This window comes from Drosophila navojoa, chromosome 6 (genome assembly GCF_054131105.1).
Source record: "Drosophila navojoa isolate 15081-1374.11 chromosome 6, UAZ_NAV_1.0, whole genome shotgun sequence".
NCBI lineage: Eukaryota > Metazoa > Arthropoda > Insecta > Diptera > Drosophilidae > Drosophila > Drosophila navojoa.
In genome coordinates this window covers 460,308-487,450 of record NC_142894.1, presented here as the reverse complement: position 1 = coordinate 487,450, position 27,143 = coordinate 460,308, and the positions used below count along the sequence as shown (strand labels likewise).

The window sequence follows — 27,143 nt, the reverse complement described above, 5'->3', positions numbered from 1 at the left end:
TTGGTTTTTTTTTTTTTTCAATTGCATCTTAAGTCACTTTAACGTAAAACAATTAAACTCGGATTGCTTGGAAAATTATCATCTGTATAAGATAATCATTAAATCAATCGAAATTTTTAATACACCCTCAAATATGTGTTATCGCCTGTTATCGATAACATTATTATTAGTAATCAAAATCGATTTTCCTGATGCCACAAAGTATGCAATAATTAATAACGCTCGTTTAACAAGATTTAACAAAACTTAAAAGCAGCTAAAAATTAAATTATGATGAAGGTATAGAACTAAAATTGTTATATCGACGAGAAGTGTGGAATATATTTGATCAACATTTTGGTTGTTTTTTCGACCTAAGCTCAAAGCGATTTTCTAGGTATGTGCCAAATTTCTAAAAACAAAAAACTAATAAAAATCGTAGCTCACACGAATGCACTGCGTTTAACTACTTAATTACAGCCATTAAGAAATTCCCTAGTACTCAAATTAATATTTTATGTATGGCTAACTCTTTATAAATTATTACGTAATGCTTTGGTTGGAAGTTCTTGGAGGCATTAAACGAAAAAATATAAACAGGTTGTTTTATAGTAATCATTTAATTATTTATGAGTGAAATATATAATGCTTTGACGAAGAAGCAGAGAAACCTTAATGAGAAAAGAAATATCATAACCAGTAGGCGGATTGCCGCCGCAAGTATGAAATAAAATTTATCAATTGATGCGGAGATCTGAGTACATTATACGCATTGCTTAATACGATATTGTATGAGCTTATCACTCAGGTAAAAGTAACACCGCAGTGCTAACGTAATCAAAACAAACATACGGCTGATGATAACTTCAGAGCTCCGATAAGCAGGACCAATTCATATCTCACTCGACTACTGGTTGTTTTACTTCAGATATTTGTATATACCCGTGTGTGTACACACAGATACGCACAGCGAAAAAGAGAAACATTTTGAAAAGCTATAAATAGGACGACGTCGAGAAAATCACTGTATTCTGATTTAGTTAGAGCACGATATTTTCTTTCTGAATTTTCCCGAGTTTTTGGCTCTTAAGGTAAAACAAGTGTTTCGTTTTGTAATGTTTCGAATATTTGAAAGCAGTAAGCCAAGTTTACAGTATTTTAGACTTTATTTAGTGACTTATTATGTGCAATATATATTAACCAATAAATAAAATTCAAAATTGACGACTGATTATTTTCATTTTTTTTTTTTTTTTTTATTGTTAATAACTTTCCATGTGCATCAATAAATAATTTAACGTAATTTTATAAGTCCCGCCACTAACCAGAGTGTCCTCGCGTATGTTAATGATGTAGAAATGTTACTAAAATACGTTGCAAACTGATAAGAAGCAAAAATCACTTTTAAAGTATTTATATCGAACCGCTTCGATTAATGATGAATTTTTCGCTTGAACAATTTGGTCATACTGTTGAATTGTGTACACCATACGAGTTGTCCGTTGTGTTGGCAAGAAATAAAAACAGAATTTTTGGTAATTTGTGATTCTTTAATTTGTTGTGGAAGGGCAGGCACATGCAACATATAAAGATAAACAAAAATATGAAACGATAATTAAAAACTTTATTTATTCTATTACGTATTATCGTGCGGCCTGTCTACACCAGCAGAGTTAATAATTTGTGTTTAAATCGCGTGACAACACCCATTCAGCAGCATTTAATTTCGAACCATAATATATATATATATAATGTTTCGATATATATATATATATATATATATATATATATATATATATATATATATATATATATATATATCGTTGCACGTGTTCAGTGAAAATGAACAGTATAAATAAACATTTATGAATATAAATGTATCTTAATTACAAACACATGTGCATATTCATGTATAAGTGGAATAAGTGATATCATCCCGTGGCCTATGACGGTCGTTCTCCACCAGCTGCTTCAGTTGCCTTTTTTGTAGGGTTTTTGTCGCAGAATAACGCAACAAAATCAATAATGTGAAATGTCTACGCATATATTCGTCGTTTCTTCATTTGCAACTCAATTTTTATATTTTTGAAGCCACAGAGAGATTAAGAATATAAATGCAGGACTGAAGGAATATACATGCATGCATACATACATACATACATATGTATGTACCTTAATTCTGTTGTCTGCTGCTCTATACGAAGTAATTTGAGCTCCTACCTGAAACAGGGGATTTGTAAAGAGGCGGTGAGGCAGACATGTGTGTGTGACTTATATCTCAAAATGTATACAAACTCAATTGGCGCAAAAACACACTTTAAGGCAATGCCAATTTTGACCTAGCAAATGGTTTACTTGTAGTGTCTGCGCATGTGCATTTTTGTGCGTGTAACTAGTATATATATATATATATATATATATATATATATATATATATATATATATATATAATATGTACGTGAATGTACCAAGCAAAAGTTTCTCTCACTCGCACTTTTACTCATAATTATGATTCTGTGGGCGTGTGTACGATACAAAATTTCACCCACCAAATTACATTCACAGTTGCACATACAAAGGTTCCATTATATAAATACCCTAAAACACAAAAAAATATTAACATATCATATGAGTATTCCTCTGCATGTACATAGCTAATTGAATTTATTTCTTTTTATGCCCTTGCTAATTTTTATACTCTGAACCCATTGAGAATGGGAAATCAGGGTATAATAGTTTTGTGAAAAGTATGTAACAGGCAGAAAGAATCATCGCAAACCCAATAAAGTATATATGTACATACATATATTATATTATATTAGTTAAAGAGCTGAAATTTGGTATGCATACTCGTGTATACCATAAGCAATACAAGTTTGTCTTATATTTTCGATAAATCATCCGATAACTTTTGATCGAGAATAATCGAAAAATTAATGCTTTTAAAGCCTCATGCATTGCAGATTTTGTACTTTAGAATGAACATATATTTTAACCTTATGATTACATCATGAATGTTTCAATTAGTTTGTTTGTCTACAAAAGAAATTATTCAACAAATAAATTCTCATAATATTGCCCAGTCTAAGCGATGTCGTTGCTTACTGCGCAGTTAGCAGAGCGCGGGCTTATGTGTGTGTGTGTGTGTGTGTATTAAAAAGAAGTGCAGAATGATTAGAAAATCAGCTTAGAGGTTTCAGGGTATTTCCTAGTCAAGCAGTCTCCACTAGAGCCTTCTTACTTGTTATATACAAATAAATACATACATATGAGTACTATTATATACAAAAGCATATCTCTGCATGTATAAAATAATTCGTGTAATTTAAACCTTTAATTTGTTATCGAATTTTCGTTTGATTCTGTATTCATTCTTTTATGGTTTTAATAAAATATCCATGTATTGGTATAAATCACAACTCAAATCTTAAAAAAAAATTGATGAAAAGGTTAAAAGCCATCTACTACAATATCATACAGATGAGCGGGTATTCTACATAACCGATATGGCATTTTGCTATGTGAACCAGTATAATAAGCTTACCAAAAGTATATACATATGTATATGCACATGCAATATCGATATTATGAAGATTTTGAATCTTTTATTTCTGAGTACAGAATTATTATCTAAGAATTGTATTCCATATTATATGTTATTTATATTTAATTTGTATAGCCTAATCATATATGTATGTAAATAGTGTGATCAATTGCCATTATTCATAGAGAGATGCTAAAGATTCAATATCGTGATGCAATAATCAAGTTGTATGAGTATTAGGGAACTTAACTGTCTTCATGATGAGGTCACGATTATTAGCATGTGACGAAACATTAGATTAGAAGTTTGTATCATATATGCTTAAAAATGAAGCATCGAATTAGTATTTACAATACTACTACCCTGAACCCTCCAAGCTGGTATTCTAATCATTCTGCACTTCCTTTATACACTTATAAATACGCATGCATCCATACGCACGGATAAGAACGCACTCTGCTAAATGCGCAGTCTGCGATGCTTCCTTCTACCTGTTACATACTTTTCACAAAACCATTATACTCTGATTTATCATTTTCAATGGGTTCAGGCTACTATATCAGCAGCAATGCTGTTAAAAGCTAGTTAAATCCACTTTCGGACGGAAGGGTTTACGTCATAACATTTTTGAAAGACGTCATTGCATGCCTTGCTTCGTTAAACACTTATCTTGACTGGCTAACTACACACATGTATGGTAAGGGTGACAGACTTTTTTTTCCGTAACTCATTTTGTTAGTTTGTTATTGATTAAAACCCTATCGAAAATAAAATCCAAATTATATATATATTTATATATATGTATATATTTAGAAGCATTTTATACAGTTTACCCCAACCCCTATATACACCCCTCACCCTCAGATTTGTAAAAGGCGTACTTCAAATACTAGAGCAAATGCATGCATATCTATGTATGTTATAATCATAATTTGAAAATTTCATGATGATAGTCCGTCGACAAAAAAAGTTATTAAGCAATGAAAATTCCAAAAAAAAGCCCACACTGCCGCCTATGCCTGTTTATGCGTGCGTATGCTTGTGTATATGCGTGTGTGTTTGCATGTGCGAATAATTATTGAAATATCATTTGCTCGAAGGATTCAGGGGATCTCTTAGTCGAACAGTCTCGACTAGAGCACTCTTATTTTTATACTCATTCACGGAAGTGAAATGAGTATATTGGTTTTGTGAAATGTCCGTCTTGCTGCCCGTCCGTATGTCCGTATGAACGCAGTTCATTTCGGTGCTATTAAAGCTAGAGACACCTACTCGTGTATATCTCCGATTTATAAAGTGTTAAAATTGGCCTGATCCGTCCACTATGGGCGTGGCAAATCGGTTAGCTTGTTCCATGAGCAGCCCAGAAACGAAGTGTCTACGCGCAGTACTTTCCACAGAACTTTCTACAGTACTAGAGCTAAACTTGGCTACTAAATTGCTTATGGGGTGTGAATGAGTATTCCGCAGTCGGTAACGCCCGACTGCAATATTCTTACTTGTTTTGATTAAATTTGATGAATGAAAAGTGTATGTTGTAAAGCGTATGTTGTAAATTAACCACATTTATTAAAATATAGGAACAACAAAAATGTTTTAGGATCTAGAAATTTGTAGAACTCATAGCTCGCAAATAGTTGTTGGCACTTTTTCGTTGTCTGCAAATAAGTGTCTTTCACTCACATAATAAAAAAGTCTCAGACAGAAACTCATTTTCTCGCGTCTGGCTTGGCTCGCTCGCGTTCTGAGCGAGACATTTATTTCTATTTTCGTTTCGCTCAAGTCAAACACTGTCGTTTGCGTGAGTTGAATGAAGCAAACTCTCTTCTGCGTTTGTATGGGTAATTACACGCTATGTTTGCTTTGTTTTTGAATTTATATGAATGTATGCATGTATGTATTCACATGTACACGAAGGCAAAGATCATTTGGGTGAGCGAAACGTAGTACTCTTTACGCGACACTCATTTGAGAGCGTCAAACGAATGAGTCATTGAAATGCGTCTGACCGAAACCGGTTCTAAACAAAACAAAGAGAGCCACTCAGAGCGAGATCGTGTCTGCACAATCTTTTCGGCTATGTTACGAAGTAGAGCATATACGAAAAAACGATCAATTATCAACGAGCTCTGGTAGAACTGTAATGTCTGCCCCAAGTATGGATAGTGATTTCATTGTTTCACAAAACCATTATACCCTGATTTTCCATGGAAAATGGGTTCAGGGTATAAAAATCGGCTGGATATATTTACGCCCGTTTGGTATATGGCAAATCGGGAAAAACCTTGTATTTTTTACAGTTTTATTTACTATTGATCCTCTATTAATTGGCAAAGAAGTATATATAAATAGAATCGACATTGTTTTAGTTGAATGAGTATTCTGCGGTCAGTAACGAGCAACCGCAACGATCTTATGTATTAGTTTTTCAGTATTTTGCTGCTGTGCATTTTGCCCAAGCAATAATTTGTTTTATTTTCTAAATACGGATGCTCTAGGAATGTGTATAAAAAATTCTGAAATTAAACTGTTGCTTGTGGATTTGTGCGTGCAGGTGTGTGTATGCGCATGTGCCCGTGTGTATGCGTATATCTATTTTTACATAATACACATACGCGTTGCTTAGGAGTTGGCGTTCTACTTCAGACAACAATGGCACACAAGGTCTAATAAACAATATCGAGGTATATATTCAAGTAGATATAGGCGTAGACATGTCTACTCCTCCTCATAATAGCAAAAACATTTGAATTGATGTCCTCTCCTTCTCTTATTTGCCCGTCCTCTCCTTCTGACATCAGATGCTCTCTCTCTCCCCCTTATATTCTTGATCGAGTCGATTTGTCCCTGAACGCGTCGATCTCAAAAGAGATATAAGAGCTAGAGACTTCAAATTTGCGTCCGTCTGTATGAGTGCGTCGATCTCAGAAGATACAAAAGCTAGCGTACTGAAATTTGGCATGCATACTCGTGTATACCATACGCAGTACGAGTTTGCTTTATTTTTCCGATAACTGTTTTATCGAGAATAATCGAAAAATTGATTTTGTTTTTGAGCCTCATTGAAATATTATTAGACGTGAAGACTTCAGATTTGCTGTGTATTTACATATGTTGAATACAAACATTTTATAATTTACAGATTTTGAATACCACGCCCTCATTGCCACCACCAATATGTAAGTACTAGAGACTTGTGCTTTGGAATGTAAATAAATTTAAACATTATGATTACATTTTGAAAGTTTCATTAAGATTAAATTATAAAACAAATGAATTCTCATAATATTGCCCACACTGCAGCGCAGCCCAAGCGCAGTCACTGCTTACTGCGCAGTTTATCAGAGCGCGGGCTAATGCGTGCGTGTGGATGCATATGCATGTATGTATACGTGCATTAAAGAAGTGTAGAATGATTAGAATATCAGATTGGAGAGTTCAGGGTATCTCCTAGTCGAGCATTCTCGACTAGAGCCGTTTTACTTGTTATACCCTGAACCCATTGAAAATGGGAAATCAGGGTATAATGTTTTTGTGAAAAAGTATGTAACAGTCAGAAGGAATCATCACAGACCCCATAAAGTATATATATTCTTAATCTTTTGAGTCGATAAAGCCCTGTCCGTCAGTCCGTTCGTCTGTCTGTATGAACGCCGAGATCTCAGAAGATATAAGAGCTAGAGAAATTATGTGTGCATACTCATGTATACCATACGCAGTACGAGTTTTCTTTATTTTTTGATCGAGAATAATCGAAATATTGATATTGTTTTTGAGCTGCATTAGAATACTATTAGACGTGAAGACTTCAGATTTGCTGTGTATATATGATGAATACAAACATTTTGTAATCAACGCCCCCCTCGCCCCCAATTTGTAAAAAACGGATTTCAACTACTTGTGCTTTAAAATGTAGACACATTTTGACCATATACGTTCTGAAAATTTCATTAAGATTGTATGTCTACAAAAGAAGTTATTCATCAAATAAATTCTCATACTATTGCCCACACTGCAGCGCAGCCCAAGCGCTGTCGCTGCTTACTGCGCAGTTAGCAGTGCGCAGCAGAATGATAAGAATATTAGCTTGGAGGGTTCAGGGTCTCTCCTAGTCGAGCAGTCTCGACTAGAGCATTCTTACTTGTTTTATGCATCCATTATAATATAATATAATAAATAAAGAATTTTAGAAATAGGACCTTGCGACCAGGCGACTAAATTGCCGCGATCATTATAGAGAAAAACGTTTTCTAACGTTTTAGAAAATGTTCAGCTTTTCCAAACTTTTTAATAGTTAATGTGGCGTTGTCAGGTAGGTCTAAAAGAGTTGGAATATAATCCGCAGAAAAACAAACTAACAAATTTCCATCATCCGGTCTCTTATATATACCGATAGCTTCTTTCCCAAATCTTCCTTCGGCCTCCCAAAAATATGTAAAAGCTATGAATGTCAGACAGATGCTTGCTGAGAAATATTGAACGTGTCGGGTGGTCGATATACATAAATATATAGAATTTTTGGTTTTTTTAAATAGTTTCTTAACTAAATTTTTTGAAATTTGGAATACATGCTCGTGTATATCTCCGATTTATCGTGTTAAAATTTTCCCGGTGCGCCCACTAGTCTAATTTTTACGCCTCTTTATGGCAGATCGAAAAATATCCTGTAATTTTCACGTTTTGAGCGTAAGCACGCAAATTTGGCAGTTAGGGTACCGTTAGCTCGTTCAAAAAACTGACCAAAAATGAGGTGTCTACGCCCAGTCGGGGCGTGGCTAATCGGGAAAAACTGAATTTTCTACAGTCTTAGAGCTAAACTTAGTTATCAAATTGCTGATGGGATGTGAATGAGTGTTCCGCAGTCGGTAATACAACGTTCTTACTTGTTTTATTTTGGCTACCAATCCCAAACCTAACCATTTACTTCCGAAATTGCAAAACTCCTATTTCAATTATTGGACCATTATGCTTTTGTAAGTATACATATTTGCATGATTATTTGCACATTATCCCAATATCAGTGATTATTGATTGATTACGAACGCCTATCTACAAGAAAAGTTATTCCGCAAGCGCGGTGCATGTGTGATTTCTTGTGTATGCAGAAGAGGGGGAATTATTAGAGTTTCAGTTATCTTAGAGATTGTTAAGTTAGACATGCACCTAGGAAGTAAATTGCCCCATTTTATTGCTGATCATAGATATATAACACGATATATATCAGATTTGTTTCAAATAGTTATTACCCATTTTCATAGTGAAGTTATCGATTAAAATCGGTACCGAAATTCGGTTGTTTAATTATATACATGTAATGACTCGAATTGTAGTGTGGATTGGTTGGACTTCAAGGAATATTGTATTCGTACATCCCTAAGTTTTTCGTACTTGGTTTTATCTAGAGTACATATTCAAAACAAGTTCTTAAGTAGTGATTTGTGTTTATACAAACATACGGAAATGCGGATAGAAGGACTCACTTTTCACTTAATAAACGGTTAACAAAATGAAAATTTTAAAATAGCTATAAACACATATTTTTAATTTGCAGATTAAAAAACACACATAGTATAGAAAATTATAAACAACAAATTTGTTTTTTATAGATATTATAACCAATGGCCACAATCGATGGAAGACCGGCGCAATATGGGATATCACTTAAGCAATTACGGGAGCTCATGGAGCATCGAGGAAGAGAAGGTGTAACTAAAATTAGAGAGCTCGGTGGCATTCATGAGTTATGCAAAAAGTTGTACACATCCCCAAATGAAGGTAAATGCAAATTAAAAAGTAAATTAATGCTATTAACTAATAATTCACGTAACTGGGTTTCTCTCCAGGCCTTAGTGGATCGAAAGCTGATGAGGAGCACAGACGTGAAACGTTTGGCTCAAACGTAATACCACCGAAACCCCCTAAAACATTTTTAACGCTAGTCTGGGAGGCGCTTCAAGATGTTACACTTATAATATTAGAGGTAGCTGCGTTAGTATCACTTGGTCTATCATTTTACAAGCCTGCAGATGAGGATGCCCGTGAGTCTAAAATAAATATAAAGATTAAATTCTTTAAATATATACATATATATATATATATATATATATATATATATATATATGTATTCATTTACAGCTTTGCTCCAAGAAGAAGATGAACATCACGGTTGGATAGAGGGTCTGGCTATACTTATTTCGGTCATCGTTGTTGTGATTGTGACTGCTTTTAATGATTACTCAAAGGAGCGACAATTTCGAGGCCTCCAGAGCCGAATCGAAGGCGAGCACAAATTTTCTGTTATCCGAGGTGGCGAGGTATGCCAAATATCGGTTGGAGATATTCTTGTTGGTGATATTGCACAGATAAAATATGGCGATCTCTTACCAGCTGATGGATGTCTTATACAGAGCAATGATCTCAAGGTATTAATAAATGGAAAACCCGTAGTTTTACATGAATCAAAATATACATCTAATTTAGGTAGACGAATCTTCACTGACTGGTGAATCGGATCATGTAAAAAAGGGTCCGGATACGGACCCGATGGTTTTATCTGGTACCCATGTTATGGAGGGAAGTGGCAAAATGGTTGTAACAGCCGTTGGAGTCAATTCACAGGCAGGCATCATTTTCACACTGCTTGGAGCTGCTGTGGATGAGCAGGAAGCCGAAATTAAAAAGATGAAGAAAGGTATGTAGATGATTGCATTTATATAGAAACACATAAGATAAAAACAAAAATAGCACTATTAAGGAGAAACAGAGGGGCGAAAGGGAATCTAAAATCTATCTGCCAATATAAAAACAAGATTAATGTATATATTTAAATATTTATGGCGTATCGCTATAATGTTATAAGAAACTAATTACAAAGAGGAGTGTAAATATCAAAATGGCCGTATCGTCTTGGTGTGATTCCAAGTGAGCTAACCGTTTAGTGATCAGCCATATGGCTGATCACCAAATATATAACTGTTAATATAATGTTTATATTAAGAAACTGATAAACTTTAATTTAATATCGTTTATTTTTTATTTTTATTTTTTCATATACCAAATATCATACGCGAATTGCATGATGTGAATTGATTGACCCATCTTTGAACTCCTTCATCTACCTAAATATAAAAAATAAACCAATCAATCAACCAACCAACCAATCAACCAACCACCATCGACAAACACCAATTTTAATGCTCTAACATAAAACGTTAATGGATCAAACCCAACGAATCGACAAACAAAAACTATTACATTTCCCATAATTCAGAAGCTAAAAAGGCGAACAAACAAAAGACTAAAAGCCAGACAGGTGAATTAATTACTTACCTTATGTCTAGTTAGCTTCAGTTTTGTCTGAAACTAATATATTGACAATTTTACTTTTTTATAAGACTCATATAAATCAACCATCTAAACTGAGTCGAAAATGATTTTGCTATATTGCTACTAAGTTATTTTTCAAAGAATTATTTGAAATGATTTTTAGAAATATATAGTTTGGAAAAATAGGAGACGATAATGTGTTGTAATGGTGTTATTATCCTCTCCTCAATTAATTATAGGATTTGTATGAGTACATTCAAATTAATCGAGTAAACTTAAAATCTAATAAAAGAAATAAGGTAACGCTAAAATATTTAATATTATATTGCGGATCATGCAGGTGAGAGTGATGGACGTCCACCAATGAAAGAATCATCTCATGCTGTCGGTCCAACTCAGTATGCCAGCGAAGCCAACAAATCGGAATCGGATGGAAATCATGTGCAGCCCTCTACGACTTCAGCTGCTGAAACTGGACACAAGAAGGAAAAATCAGTGCTGCAGGCGAAATTAACGAAATTAGCAATACAAATTGGTTACGCTGGTTCCACTATAGCTGTACTCACTGTTATCATACTGATTATACAGTTTTGCGTTAAGACGTTTGTCATTGATGAGAAACCATGGAAAAACACCTATGCTAATAATCTCGTTAAGCACTTGATTATCGGCGTCACAGTACTAGTTGTTGCTGTCCCTGAAGGGCTTCCACTGGCCGTTACGCTGTCTTTAGCGTATTCGGTGAAGGTAAGTGGATTTATAAAATATAATATGTATGTGTTCTATATGTTTCTGATGCAAATCGTTATTACCCGCTCTACCCATCAGAAAATGATGAAGGATAATAACTTAGTGCGCCATTTGGATGCCTGTGAAACAATGGGCAACGCAACGGCTATATGCTCCGACAAGACGGGCACGTTAACAACCAATCGTATGACCGTTGTTCAATCCTACATTTGTGAAAAACTATGCAAGGTGCTCCCAACGCTCGCGGACATACCACAGCATGTCGGGAATCTAGTCACTATGGGAATATCTGTGAACTCCGCCTATACCTCGAACATAATGGTAAAATTTTCAATATATAAATATAATATCTGATTTTATAAGACGAAATGGGATAAGTTATTGAAAAATATGCTCGAACTACTTACAGCTCGCTATATATGAGCTAACCTATGTTAGGTTCTTGTGAATATAAATAACTTCGTGCTCAATGAAGCTACTAGGGGCGTGGAAAATCGGACGTGAAGATTTAGTGATTTTTCAAATTCTACTATATTTTAGGCACTATTGATGCTAGAGACCTGAAATTTGGTATATATACGCAGGTTGACCTCCCAAGTCCAACGAGCTATGATGGATTTATCTCCGCCTGAAAGGGGCGTGGCAAACCGCAAAAGTTTATCTCGCCTAAAGTATAGGAGCTAGAAGCTTTAAATTTGGATAGTTAAGTTACCAGTAACCTCCTCTATCGATTCCCCAAATAATATTGTTACGCCGGCATAAAATATAATACCCTGTAATTTTTTCATTTTTTGAGCGTAAGCATCCTAATTTTGCAGCTAGGTTACCGTAAGCTAACAAAAATGAAGTGTCTACGCCCAGTAGGGGCGTGTCAAATCGAGAAAAACTGAGCTTTCTACAGTATTAGAGCTAAACTTAGCTATTTATGAAATGTGAATTAGTATTCTGCGGCCGGTAACCTCCTTCTTGTTATACCCTGAGCCCATTAAAAATGGGAAATCAGTGTATAATGGTTTTGTTAAAATGTATGTAACAGGCAGAAGGAAGCGTGGCAAACCCCACAAAGTATATATATATTCTTGATCAGGGCGACGAGCTGAGTCGATTTGGCCCTGTCCGTCTGTCTGTCTGTGTGTATGCTTGAACGCGACGATTTCAGAAAATATAAGAGCTAGGGACTTCGACTTTTTTTTTTAAATGTCCGTATATACAGCGCGCATATCGAGTTTATCATTTTTATCATATTTTTTTATCGATAAAAAGCCTTATCGAAGATCACTTCAAAAATCTCCTACATCTTTCAAGCTAGAGTCTCCAAATTATAATGTATATTAAGATGCATTTTATACAATTTCGGTGTTTGTTAAAATTTACCCCCCACCCCTAAATCCACCCCCTCACCGTCATCTTTGTAAAAGTCGTATATCAAATACTAGAGACTTGTGCTTCGGTATACATTTAAACATTATGATTAAGTTCTGAAAGTTTTATTACGATCGTACGTCTCGAAATTAAATTATTCAACAAATAAATTTTCATTATATTTCCAACACTGCTGCTCAGTCTAAGCGCAGTCGCCTGTATATGTGAGTGTGTGTGTATACGTGTGTGTGTTCGTGTATTTGTTTGTGTACTAATTATTATTGAAATATCAGTTGCTTGTAGGGTTCAGGGGATCTCGTAGTCGAGTAGTCTCGACTAGAGCTTTCTTGTTATACCCTGAACCCATTGAAAATGGGAAATCAGGGTATAATGGTTTTGTTGAAATGTATGTAACAGGCAGAAGGAGGCGTGGCAGACCCCACAAAGTATATATATTCTTGATCAGGGCGACGAGCTGAGTTGATTTAGCCCTGTCCGTCTGTCTGTCTGTCCGTCCGTCCGTCCGTCTGTCCGTATGTTTGAACGCGTCGATTTCAGAAGATATAAGAGCTAGAGACTTCAACTTTTTTTTTTAAATGTCCGTATATATCACGCGCTAATCGAGTTTATCACTAAAAAACGATAACTCATTCCGATACTTTTTTATCGATAAAAAACCTTATCGAAGATCACTTAAATAATTATATCTCCTAGATCTTTCAAGCTAGAGTCTCCAAATTTAAAATATATATTAAGATGAATTAGATTTAATTTCGGTTTTCGTTAAAATTTACCCCCCACCCCTAAATCCACCCCCTCACCTTCATCTTTGTAAAAGTCGTATATCAAATGCTAGAGACTTGTGCTTCGGTATACACTAGAGGGCTGCATGAGTGCCAGAAAACACGTACTCGAGTTAACAATGCTCGTATTGAATTGAGTGGAACCGAGGCCAACTCAGAAATGGATAAGTAAGTGAGTGCGCTCATATATGATTCAGAGGCACAATATTCTATTAAACGAGAACGGTTCGAATAAATATGAGGCCGGGTATATGAGTTGCTTCACTGAGTTAATGAGTAGCGTCGCTGCTAGCAGAGAAAAAAAAATTAGCGAAAAAACGAAGGGCAATGTAATCATGTGTGTGCAGGCCAGACGGCCGACCAACGGCACATTTGCCGTTACAATTTCGTAGCGAATGCATATTCTTTATGCGTACCAACGCTTTCATACCCTTCACACAAATAACGTGCAAACGAAATCCAATGTTAGGCAATAAACTCGTTAGGAGTACTATTATTTGCTCAATTAGATATATTGAATAAAGCAATTATAATTAATATAGAAGTTTATAAAATTATATATAGATCGATATATAAGATAATGACATGAAAACACTAACATTTTACATGAGCATGGCAAACCTTTTCAAGAGCTACATATACTCTCTAAAAGGAAAGGGCATAGAACGAGACAAAACATGAAAAAAATAGGCGCGCAGTTAAGCTTCATATTGAAACGCATGCTTTTCGTTTGAGGGTTCGCAGCGCACTGATTTTTGTTTGAGATTTTTTCACTGATCGAGCCTCAAGCGACAGAGCCGAGCAAATACGAAGTGTTGACAAGAACATATGTGTGCCCTCAAAGACTCGGATAAATGTTGTACTCCTTCTTAGGTGTTATTTATTCTTATTCATTATACTGAAGGCAGCGGGTTATGAGTCATAGAGTCCATGCGAACTCCATCTCACTCAACCATATTCTGCCTCGGACTCACTCACTCAGTCTTATCTCGAATGGACTCTATTTTACTAGGTTATGAGTGCGGCCATGCAGGCCTCTAGTATACACATACATTTAAACATTATGATTACGTTCTGAAAGTTTCATTACGATCGTACGTCTAGAAATTAAATTATTCAACAAAAAAGTTCTCATAATATCACCAACACTGCAGAGCAACCAAAGCGCAAACGCCAGTATATGCGTGTGTGTGTGGGTATGCGTGTGTTTATTTGTATGTGTATGTGTGTGCGTGTATTTGTTTGTATGCGTGTGTGTGTGTGGGTTCAGGGGATCTCGTAGTCGAGTAGTCTCGACTAGAGCTTTCTTGTTATACCCTGAACCCATTGAAAATGGGAAATCAGGGTATAATGGTTTTGTTGAAATGTATGTAACAGGCAGAAGGAGGCGTGGCAGACCCCACAAAGTATATATATTCTTGATCAGGGCGACGAGCTGAGTTGATTTAGCCCTGTCCGTCTGTCTGTCTGTCCGTCCGTCCGTCCGTCTGTCCGTATGTTTGAACGCGTCGATTTCAGAAGATATAAGAGCTAGAGACTTCAACTTTTTTTTTTAAATGTCCGTATATATCACGCGCTAATCGAGTTTATCACTAAAAAACGATAACTCATTCCGATACTTTTTTATCGATAAAAAACCTTATCGAAGATCACTTAAATAATTATATCTCCTAGATCTTTCAAGCTAGAGTCTCCAAATTTAAAATATATATTAAGATGAATTAGATTTAATTTCGGTTTTCGTTAAAATTTACCCCCCACCCCTAAATCCACCCCCTCACCTTCATCTTTGTAAAAGTCGTATATCAAATGCTAGAGACTTGTGCTTCGGTATACACTAGAGGGCTGCATGAGTGCCAGAAAACACGTACTCGAGTTAACAATGCTCGTATTGAATTGAGTGGAACCGAGGCCAACTCAGAAATGGATAAGTAAGTGAGTGCGCTCATATATGATTCAGAGGCACAATATTCTATTAAACGAGAACGGTTCGAATAAATATGAGGCCGGGTATATGAGTTGCTTCACTGAGTTAATGAGTAGCGTCGCTGCTAGCAGAGAAAAAAAAATTAGCGAAAAAACGAAGGGCAATGTAATCATGTGTGTGCAGGCCAGACGGCCGACCAACGGCACATTTGCCGTTACAATTTCGTAGCGAATGCATATTCTTTATGCGTACCAACGCTTTCATACCCTTCACACAAATAACGTGCAAACGAAATCCAATGTTAGGCAATAAACTCGTTAGGAGTACTATTATTTGCTCAATTAGATATATTGAATAAAGCAATTATAATTAATATAGAAGTTTATAAAATTATATATAGATCGATATATAAGATAATGACATGAAAACACTAACATTTTACATGAGCATGGCAAACCTTTTCAAGAGCTACATATACTCTCTAAAAGGAAAGGGCATAGAACGAGACAAAACATGAAAAAAATAGGCGCGCAGTTAAGCTTCATATTGAAACGCATGCTTTTCGTTTGAGGGTTCGCAGCGCACTGATTTTTGTTTGAGATTTTTTCACTGATCGAGCCTCAAGCGACAGAGCCGAGCAAATACGAAGTGTTGACAAGAACATATGTGTGCCCTCAAAGACTCGGATAAATGTTGTACTCCTTCTTAGGTGTTATTTATTCTTATTCATTATACTGAAGGCAGCGGGTTATGAGTCATAGAGTCCATGCGAACTCCATCTCACTCAACCATATTCTGCCTCGGACTCACTCACTCAGTCTTATCTCGAATGGACTCTATTTTACTAGGTTATGAGTGCGGCCATGCAGGCCTCTAGTATACACATACATTTAAACATTATGATTACGTTCTGAAAGTTTCATTACGATCGTACGTCTAGAAATTAAATTATTCAACAAAAAAGTTCTCATAATATCACCAACACTGCAGAGCAACCAAAGCGCAAACGCCAGTATATGCGTGTGTGTGTGGGTATGCGTGTGTTTATTTGTATGTGTATGTGTGTGCGTGTATTTGTTTGTATGCGTGTGTGTGTGCTAACTTTTATTGAAATATCAGTTGCTTGTAGGGTTCAGGGGATCTCGTAGTCGAGCAGTCTCGACTAGAGCTTTCTTACTTGTTTTTTATTTCATTTTTATACCCTGAACCCATTGAAAATGGGAAATCAGGATATAATGGTTTTGTTAAAAGTAGGTAACAGGCAGAAGGAGGCGGGGCAGACCCCACAAAGTATTTGCACGTGCATATCGAGTTTATCACTAAAAATCGATAACTGCTCCCGATATGTTATGATCGATTAAAAACCTTGTCGAAAGCCAGTTATTTAATTATATCTTCCAAATTTTAAATGTATGTGTGTGTGTGTGTGTGTGTGTGTGTGTGTGTGTGTGTGTGTGTGTGTGTGTGTGTGTGTGTGTGTGTGTGTGTGTGTGTGTGTGTGTGTGTGTGTGTGTGTGTGTGTGTGTGTGTGTGTGTGTGTGTGTGTGTGTGTGTGTGTGTGTGTGTGTGTGTGTGTGTGTGTGTGTGTGTGTGTGTGTGTGTGTGTGTGTGTGTGTGTGTGTGTGTGTGTGTGTGTGTGTGTGTGTGTGTGTGTGTGTGTGTGTGTGTGTGTGTGTGTGTGTGTGTGTGTGTGTGTGTGTGTGTGTGTGTGTGTGTGTGTGTGTGTGTGTGTGTGTGTGTTTATTAACAATTTTAATATTACAAGGTGCAAGTTGCGTGGTGGCTAGGATAGTGCGCGATGCTTGCGGGACGGCCGTAAAGCATTGCTTCGCAAGCACTGTGCGCTACCTTAGCCTGGGACAGCTCGACTTCTCATTCGCTCGACTCTGCGGAGCTCCATCATCACTGTGGCCGCGAAGGTGCTTGTTTGTTCCCAAGCTTCCTCCGATTCCAGCATGGTGTTGACAATGTTGTCCGCTCTGATGGAGCGGCCCACTGCCTCTTCCAGACGACGCCTCTCCTCCAGGAACCGTCCACATTCGAAAAGAATGTGGTTGGCGTCTTCCACGTGCCCTCGCTCGCACCAGGGGCACTCGTCAGATTCCTCGTGGCCGAAGCGCTTCAGATAGCTCCGAAAGCATCCATGTCCCGAGAGGATCTGCGTAAGGTAGAAGTTTACCTCGCCGTGCTTGCGGTTGACCCATGGTTCAAGCTCCGGGATGAGCTTGTGCGTCCACCGCCCTTTAGCTGAGCTATTCCACTTCCTTTGCCATCGTGCAATGCTGTTCGCCCTGATAGCGTTGGGTCGGGCAGGCGCGTGCGAATTTCGCTCCACGGCTTCGGCGACCAAGTACTCCAGCGGTACCATACCAGCTATGACGAGCGCCGCGTCATCGGAGATAGTCCTGAAAGCGCAGCTGACTCTGATTGCGCTCAGTCTATAGATCGCGCAAATGCCCCGGCTGTAGCTCGGCGTTGCCATCGCTCTTGCCCATATGGGCGCAGCGTAGAGGATGACGGACCTAATGACGCTCATTAGAAGGAGACGTCGTTGCTGTTTAGGTCCCCGCGTGTTAAGCATAATTCTCGAGAGAGCTCTACAAGAATCAGCTGCCTTTTTTTGCACATACTCTAAGTGCTCGCGGAAAGTTAATCTTGTGTCTATCATGACACCAAGATACTTTATCGCCCTCTTTGACGCAATGGTGACGCTGCCGATCTTTATATTGGCAGTTTCCACTCTTTTGCGACTGCTGACTAGGACAACTTCAGTTTTGTGTGCCGCTAGCTCGAGCCCAGCTCCAGTCAACCAGCTTCGTATGCGATTGATACTTTCGCTGCACATATCCTCTGTATCTTTGAGTTCCTTTCCTATGGCTACGACAGCTACATCATCAGCAAAGCCGATGGTGTGCGCACCTGTTGGTAGTTCCAAGCGCAGTACGCCGTCGTACATGATATTCCATAGGAGAGGCCCCAGCACTGAGCCTTGGGGTACTCCAGCTGACACTGTATGAGTTTGGGGACCCTCACTCGTATTGTATACCAGTGTTCTTCCTCTGAAGTAACTCTTTATTGTTTCTTTAAGATATTTAGGGATATTATATTGTGACAGCGCATTCAGTATCATATCCCAACTAGCTGTATTGAAGGCATTCTTTACGTCCAGGGTCGCAATAATGCAGTATTGCTTCGTCCCATGCTTCCATCTTGTGCCATGAATGGCGGAGGTGGCCAGACCAACAACTTTGTTTAGCGCATCCGTTGTTGACCGGGCCTTCCGGAATCCAAATTGATTTGGTGACAGGCCTCCGGCGCTAGTAATCGCAGTCTCCAGTCTGGAGCAGATCAATTTCTCAAACACCTTTCCCATGGTGTCTAAGAGGCAGATCGGTCTGTATGAGGATGGCTCATCTGGTGGTTTGCCAGCCTTGGGTAGCAACACCAGGTTCTGGGCTTTCCATTTTGCCGGGAACGTCTCTTGTATTAAACATTCGTTGAATAATTCAGCGAACGTATTAGGGTGCAAGGCGAGGGCTAGCTTTAGCGCACGATTCGGGATCCCGTCCGGCCCTGGAGCAGTGTTGGTTCTAAGACCCCGGAGAGTTAATATAATTTCTTCCTCTGTGACTAAAACAATTTCAGTGCTCATTGAGCCCTGATCAGCAGACTCGGACCGAGGGGCGTGAATGGAGCTTAAACTTTCTGGAAAGAGCGTTTCCACAATCGTTTTAAGCTCCAGACGATCCGTAGGCTGCACCTGTCTACCTGCGTATAGTCTTTTAACTACTATCTTATATGCCCTGCCCCAAGGGTCATATTCGGCTGAGTCGCACAACTCTAAAAAACATTCTCTTTTGCTTGCCCGAATGGCCCTCTTCAACTGTCTTCTAGCTGCCTGGTAAGCTAATTGTTTTTCTAAAAACGTAGACCTACCGCGAGCCCGTTGGTAGCTTCTTCTCGCCTGGATGCATTTGAGACGAATGTCACCTATTTGTGCATTCCACCAATACGTAGGCTCTTGTTGTCGCGTGAACTGCTTGCGGCGTAGCATACTGCTATTGCAGGCACTCTGTATTTGGGCTACCATTTGGCATGCTCTGGCCTCAGCATTACCAATTGTGCCCAGAGACTGAATGGCCTCAGAAAAGACCGCGGGATCAAAAGTATCTAGCCGATACGACTCCCTCCACAAGGGTGACGCCCTGGCAGGTGGCTCACCTAATGTGAATAGAAGTGCCGTATGATCGCTGCCCGTATAGCTATCGCAATGGCTCCATGTTGCTCCCCGAAAGAGGGATGAAGTGACAAAAGTAATGTCGACGACAGATCCGTATCCCGCCCGACTGAAGGTGTGCTCGTGCCCAGTGTTGAGCAGTGCAACATCTAGTGTTGCGAAGATCTCCAGTAGGATACGACCTCTGGCGTTTGTTGTGAGGCTACCCCATTCTAACGCCCAGGAGTTAAAATCTCCAGCTATAATGGCCTTCCGACCCCTAGCATCCTCGGCAAGCTCGTCGAGCACCGTCGTGAATTCACTGAGCTGCATGCTGGGGGCCAGATAGCAACTGTAAAGCCATAAGTTGCCATATCGGCCGCGTACGAACCCATTGGATGACTTAACATTCGAAAGTACGTTCGTTGAGTTGCCGCATACCCACAACGCAGCTTTGCCATTAACGTCAGTTGACCATGTCCTAGGGCAGCTGGTTATACAGTGGTGGGGCTCACTGAGAAAAGCTACGTCTATACATTTTTCCCTAACGGTCTGCTCAAGAAGGTCTTGGGCAGCAATACAATGATTTAGGTTAAGCTGCAAGAACCTTAACATTTCATTTTACGAGCAGCTTCACGGTAAGATGGGCATTTGAAGCTGCCTGCTGAATGGTCCGTCTGCTTTTCACCTTTCCGGATGCAGAGGCTACATTTTGGTGGCTTGGTGCATGCTTTTGCACTGTGACCCATCTCTCCACACCTGAAACAGGCGCCCTTTAGGTCACAGTCGCTGCGACAGTTTGCTGCCATATGACCGTAATCGAGGCACTTGAAACAGCGTTTAGGCTGCTCCACGGCTCGAATACGGCATACTACCCATCCTATTCTAATTTTGGACAGCTCGAGCAGAGTTTTAGCTTTCCCAATTGGAAGAGCAACCGTAGCTCTTTGCTGTCCACCAAAAGCTGGCCGAAGCGATTTGATAGCCCCAATGGGGAGTGAGCTATCCTTCAACTCCACCCTGATTGCCTCCAAGATCTCCTCTTTACTTGCTAACTCATCTAGGTCGCGAATCTCAATTTGAGCCGATTCGGTAAGTGTTTTAACTACCGCTCGGTCACCCAAGGCTTTGCCTACAGCTTCGTGCAGAGCCTCAGCGCTATGCTCCGGCTTCCTACTCAGTTGTGTGTGTGTGTGTGTGTGTGTGTGTGTGTGTGTGTGTGTGTGTGTGTGTGTGTGTGTTATATTCGTTTATTAACAATTTTAATATTACAAGGTGCAAGTTGCGTGGTGGCTAGGATAGTGCGCGATGCTTGCGGGACGACCGTAAAGCATTGCTTCGCAAGCACTGTGCGCTACCTTAGCCTGGGACAGCTCGACTTCTCATTCGCTCGACTCTGCGGAGCTCCATCATCACTGTGGCCGCGAAGGTGCTTGTTTGTTCCCAAGCTTCCTCCGATTCCAGCATGGTGTTGACAATGTTGTCCGCTCTGATGGAGCGGCCCACTGCCTCTTCCAGACGACGCCTCTCCTCCAGGAACCGTCCACATTCGAAAAGAATGTGGTTGGCGTCTTCCACGTGCCCTCGCTCGCACCAGGGGCACTCGTCAGATTCCTCGTGGCCGAAGCGCTTCAGATAGCTCCGAAAGCATCCATGTCCCGAGAGGATCTGCGTAAGGTAGAAGTTTACCTCGCCGTGCTTGCGGTTGACCCATGGTTCGAGCTCCGGGATGAGCTTGTGCGTCCACCGCCCTTTAGCTGAGCTATTCCACTTCCTTTGCCATCGTGCAATGCTGTTCGCCCTGATAGCGTTGGGTCGGGCAGGCGCGTGCGAATTTCGCTCCACGGCTTCGGCGACCAAGTACTCCAGCGGTACCATACCAGCTATGACGAGCGCCGCGTCATCGGAGATAGTCCTGAAAGCGCAGCTGACTCTGATTGCGCTCAGTCTATAGATCGCGCAAATGCCCCGGCTGTAGCTCGGCGTTGCCATCGCTCTTGCCCATATGGGCGCAGCGTAGAGGATGACGGACCTAATGACGCTCATTAGAAGGAGACGTCGTTGCTGTTTAGGTCCCCGCGTGTTAAGCATAATTCTCGAGAGAGCTCTACAAGAATCAGCTGCCTTTTTTTGCACATACTCTAAGTGCTCGCGGAAAGTTAATCTTGTGTCTATCATGACACCAAGATACTTTATCGCCCTCTTTGACGCAATGGTGACGCTGCCGATCTTTATATTGGCAGTTTCCACTCTTTTGCGACTGCTGACTAGGACAACTTCAGTTTTGTGTGCCGCTAGCTCGAGCCCAGCTCCAGTCAACCAGCTTCGTATGCGATTGATACTTTCGCTGCACATATCCTCTGTATCTTTGAGTTCCTTTCCTATGGCTACGACAGCTACATCATCAGCAAAGCCGATGGTGTGCGCACCTGTTGGTAGTTCCAAGCGCAGTACGCCGTCGTACATGATATTCCATAGGAGAGGCCCCAGCACTGAGCCTTGGGGTACTCCAGCTGACACTGTATGAGTTTGGGGACCCTCACTCGTATTGTATACCAGTGTTCTTCCTCTGAAGTAACTCTTTATTGTTTCTTTAAGATATTTAGGGATATTATATTGTGACAGCGCATTCAGTATCATATCCCAACTAGCTGTATTGAAGGCATTCTTTACGTCCAGGGTCGCAATAATGCAGTATTGCTTCGTCCCATGCTTCCATCTTGTGCCATGAATGGATATGGATGTGTGTGTGTGTGTGTGTGTGTGTGTGTGGGTGTGTGGGTGGGTGCGAATTATTATTGAAATATCAGTTGCTTGGAGGGTTCAGGGGATCTCGTAGTCGAGCAGTCTCATCTAGAGCTTTCTTACTTGTTTAATCACCTGTTTTAAGCGTAATTCCATCAAGTTTCGGGTGCTTGCTGGAGATTTTTCGCCATTCCTTTAATAGGGCCGTTTCTAGGTTATTTTTATTGGATATTGACCTATTCCGAATGGCCACTCCCAATTTTACCCATAAATTTTCTATAACGTTTATGTACGACCCTGGACTAGTGGATTAACCACAGTCTCAGATCAACCAGGACTGTACAATTCCCGGTTTATGTTTTTGGTCATTAGCCTGATGAAATTCTAGAACCAGCTTTTCGGTATTTTGGAGCATATTCTGGTTTAAAAAGGATAGGTACATATTATTGTTCTATTACCATCAATGTAATTTAGTATCCAACTCCCGAACCCGACTTGCAGGCCCAACCATGCTTCATTTAACTCACGCAAACGACAGTATTTGACTTGAGCGAAACGAAAACAGAAATAACTGTCTTGCTCAAAGCGCGAGAGCGCTAAGCCAGACGCGACAAAACAGTTTCTGTTCTGTCTTCTTTATTGTATGAGTGAAAGACACTTATTCACAGACAACGAAAATGTGTGTAAAGTTATTCGCGAGCTAAAAATAAAAATAAAAATTCATTTTGAATATATATATATGTATGTTATTTATACCCTGATTTTATCATTAAAATTCTTGCAGCCTGGACAAAATCCAACTGACCTACCTATTCAAGTGGGGAACAAGACAGAATGCGCCCTACTTGGGTTTGTTCAGGCTCTGGGCGTTAAATATCAATCTATACGCGATGAAATACCTGAGGATAAATTTACACGTGTTTACACCTTCAACTCTGTACGAAAAAGTATGGGTACAGTAATACCTCGACCCAACGGCGGCTATCGCTTATATACCAAGGGTGCTTCGGAGATCATCATGAAGAAGTTAGTCCAATACTTGAAATGAATTTTAATTAATATTACATATAACTTATATTTTGTTGCAGATGTGCCTTTATCTATGGCCATGAGGGAACATTGGAAAAGTTCACACGAGACATGCAGGAGCGTTTAATTCGGGAAGTAATTGAGCCGATGGCTTGTGATGGATTACGTACTATTTCTGTTGCCTATCGCGATTTTGTTCCCGGCAAAGCCGCCATCAACGAAGTGCACATCGATGCAGAGCCCAATTGGGATGATGAGGAAAACATTATGTCAAATTTAACTTGCCTGTGTGTTGTGGGTATTGAGGATCCTGTCCGTCCCGAGGTACCGGATGCCATAAGAAAATGCCAAAGAGCTGGCATTACGGTACGCATGGTTACGGGTGATAATATAAATACGGCACGTTCCATTGCCAGTAAATGTGGTATTTTACGACCCAATGACGACTTTCTTATTCTGGAGGGTAAAGAGTTTAATAGACGCATTCGTGACAGTAATGGTGATGTAAGTCTAATACACTATATGTACCTTAATGAACTTTTAATTAATATATATAATTATTTACGTGTTTTCGTACTCAGATCCAACAGCATCTTATTGACAAAGTTTGGCCGAAGCTCCGGGTACTTGCACGTTCATCGCCCACAGACAAATACACGTTGGTAAAAGGTAATGTCTAAATGTCGATTTTGTAAACGAATTCATTATTTATTCAACGGCTTTTATTATTTGTATTTAGGTATGATCGACAGTACCGTGACCGACAATAGGGAGGTTGTTGCCGTTACAGGCGATGGTACGAACGATGGTCCAGCTTTGAAGAAGGCAGATGTTGGCTTTGCAATGGGTATTGCAGGCACAGATGTTGCCAAAGAAGCATCTGATATCATACTCACTGACGATAACTTTAGCAGCATTGTTAAGGCTGTCATGTGGGGTCGTAATGTTTATGACTCAATAGCAAAATTTTTGCAGTTCCAATTGACAGTTAATGTCGTCGCAGTTATTGTAGCATTTATTGGTGCTTGTGCGGTGCAGGATTCGCCTCTTAAAGTAAGTATTTCTATAAGATAAACTAAATAAAAATATTTATTTCTTGTTTGGAGAGTATAATGGTTTTCTTAAATGAATGTAACAGGCAGAAGGGGGCATGTCCCATCATATTTTTTTATCAGTGGGACGAGCATAGTCGATTTAGTCCTGTCCGTCCGTTCGTTAGGATTTATGAACACGTTGATCTCAGAGAGACTTGAAATTTTGTATACAGGTATCCCTCGTATAACGCGATAATTACGTTCCAGAAGAATTGCGCGTTATGTAATTTCGCATTATCTAAAACAAGTTTTCATATAAATTTGGGGGTTGGAAGTTTTTTAATTTAAAAACTCAACTCAACTCAATACTAAAGTTCAGACTTTCTTATACAATTAAAAATACAAGATATGAATAATAACACATACGTACATACATATTTCAAAATTCAAAAAACAACATTTTTATCATTATGTGCACATTAAAAATTTAAAAGCAAACTAAAACAAATTAAAGGTTTATTAAAAGCTTTATTGGTATTCTTCAAACTTCATATGGTAATTAATCTGTTTCACTGTCTTCAAAGATCTTTGCACGTGGGCGTTTTGTGGGTGCATTAGCTTCATCAGAAGGTATTCCTTCAACATAGGTACATATATGACGGGCATTCAAAAATGTGAAAAGAGTATATTGGTTTTGCACAATGTTCGTCTTGCTGTTGCAATGAACGCAATTTTTTTCGGGCTATTTAAGGTAAAGACTTGAAACTTGAAACACATAAAAGTAGTATGTATATTCTTAATCAGGGCAACGAGCTGAGTCGATTTGGTCCGGTCCGTATGTATGAACGCGTCGATCTCAGATGATATAAGAGTTTTAGACCTCAAATTTTTAAAAAATGTCCGTATATATAGCGCGCAACAATTAATTTCTATCTTTAATTTGCAGGCAGTCCAAATGTTATGGGTAAACCTTATTATGGATACACTTGCATCTCTAGCTTTAGCTACGGAAGTGCCGACGCCTGATCTATTGCTGCGTAAACCATATGGACGCACAAAGCCCCTTATATCACGCACAATGATGAAAAATATTTTGGGTCAAGCGCTGTACCAGTTGGTAATCATATTTGGCCTCCTCTTTGTTGGTAAGTATACTTGGCCAAGTGAATCCAATTTCAATTAATCATGTTCTTACAATTAATAGGTGATTTAATACTTGACATTGAGTCTGGTCGTGGACAGGACTTAAATGCTGGACCAACTCAACATTTCACAATAATCTTTAACACTTTTGTCATGATGACCCTTTTCAATGAGATTAATGCAAGAAAAATACACGGCCAGCGTAACGTTGTTGAGGGACTTTTTACCAACCCTATATTTTACACCATCTGGATATTTACAATGATTTCGCAAGTATGCTCAGAATTCAGAATATAACGATTTTTAAAGGCATATATAACAGGGACAAGTTGAGTTGAGTCTATATAGCTATGTTCGTCTGTTCGTTAGATAAGCTACAAAGTTTAATGCGCTACTAGTTGCGTATTCCAGATTAGCACGCTTTTATCTATGCTTTTTATGTCATAAACTATTAAAATATGTGTTCCTAGAAGGCTTCAAGTGAATTTTTCTTACTCGTTATTTATATTTTTGTATTTTTCAATCCAGGTGGTAATTATCCAATACGGAAAAATGGCATTTTCAACAAAGGCGCTGTCACTCGATCAATGGTTATGGTGCATATTCTTTGGAATTGGAACATTAGTTTGGGGACAATTAATCACTTCAGTGCCTACAAGAAAGTTGCCTAAGATATTATCGTAAGTAAATTCAGTTTATTATGGTTGTTTTGTTACGTGCTTGGAGTTTTTTTTTATTAAAATTTAAATTTGACAAAAACTAACTCAGTTTTAAGTAAATTGATTTTTTTCTGTTAACTATTTATGTGTATTATGTTGTTATTATTAGTATTATTATTATTATTTTAATTATTATTATTGTATATTTTTTTTTAAGTAAATCAGCTTAAAATGATCTTGGATAATTTGCCTTTCCTCTCCCTTCCTTAGCACTGCTGACTAAAAATGCTTGAGAATGGTTTCCTATTGGGTTACACGCACAATTCCACCAACAGCTACACACCCACACCCAGACACATTCCCGCACACACCCACAAACCCTCACACGCACACATGCTTGTTTTAAAAAAAAAAATCATTTTACTTGTTATGCAATAAATATATGTTACGTATATTATCCAATATAATTATATAAATGTAGTTATTATTCACTTACACATAAGTATAATTAATTATTAATTTTATTTACTTTAAAATATAACAGGATAGAGAATATATGTTAGTCGTTCGGGAGGGTAAACGACTTTTAAATTTTTAATTGATAAATTGAAAAAATTTAATTCAAT

At 38.8% G+C, this 27,143-nt stretch overlaps 1 protein-coding gene across 12 annotated transcripts in view; it reads left to right on the top strand.

The window, feature by feature from the left end:
- The first annotated feature begins 243 nt into the window (after positions 1-243).
- Positions 244-27,143, top strand: part of PMCA (plasma membrane calcium-transporting ATPase 3) — a 137,009-nt gene continuing 110,109 nt past the window's right edge. For 8 of the 12 annotated variants that reach the window (XR_016197209.1, XR_016197208.1, XR_016197207.1 and 5 more), the window contains exons 1-15: positions 1,406-1,514; positions 9,130-9,298; positions 9,367-9,561; positions 9,659-9,945; positions 10,004-10,214; positions 10,794-10,835; positions 11,190-11,596; positions 11,678-11,920; positions 23,437-23,678; positions 23,741-24,185; positions 24,263-24,350; positions 24,421-24,734; positions 25,662-25,860; positions 25,920-26,131; positions 26,387-26,538. Coding sequence is in view for 7 of the 12 variants with exons in the window: in XM_089262811.1 (XP_089118937.1) it covers positions 9,142-9,298; positions 9,367-9,561; positions 9,659-9,945; positions 10,004-10,214; positions 10,794-10,835; positions 11,190-11,596; positions 11,678-11,920; positions 23,437-23,678; positions 23,741-24,185; positions 24,263-24,350; positions 24,421-24,734; positions 25,662-25,860; positions 25,920-26,131; positions 26,387-26,538 (3,194 nt within the window). In the remaining 5 variants the exon portion in view is untranslated. Of the gene's footprint in view, positions 377-1,405; positions 1,515-1,982; positions 2,007-9,129; positions 9,299-9,366; positions 9,562-9,658; positions 9,946-10,003; positions 10,215-10,793; positions 10,836-11,189; positions 11,597-11,677; positions 11,921-23,436; positions 23,679-23,740; positions 24,186-24,262; positions 24,351-24,420; positions 24,735-25,661; positions 25,861-25,919; positions 26,132-26,386; positions 26,539-26,787; positions 26,994-27,143 lie in introns of those variants that run through there. The other 4 variants (XM_089262813.1, XR_016197210.1, XR_016197211.1 and 1 more) reach the window with 4 other exon arrangements.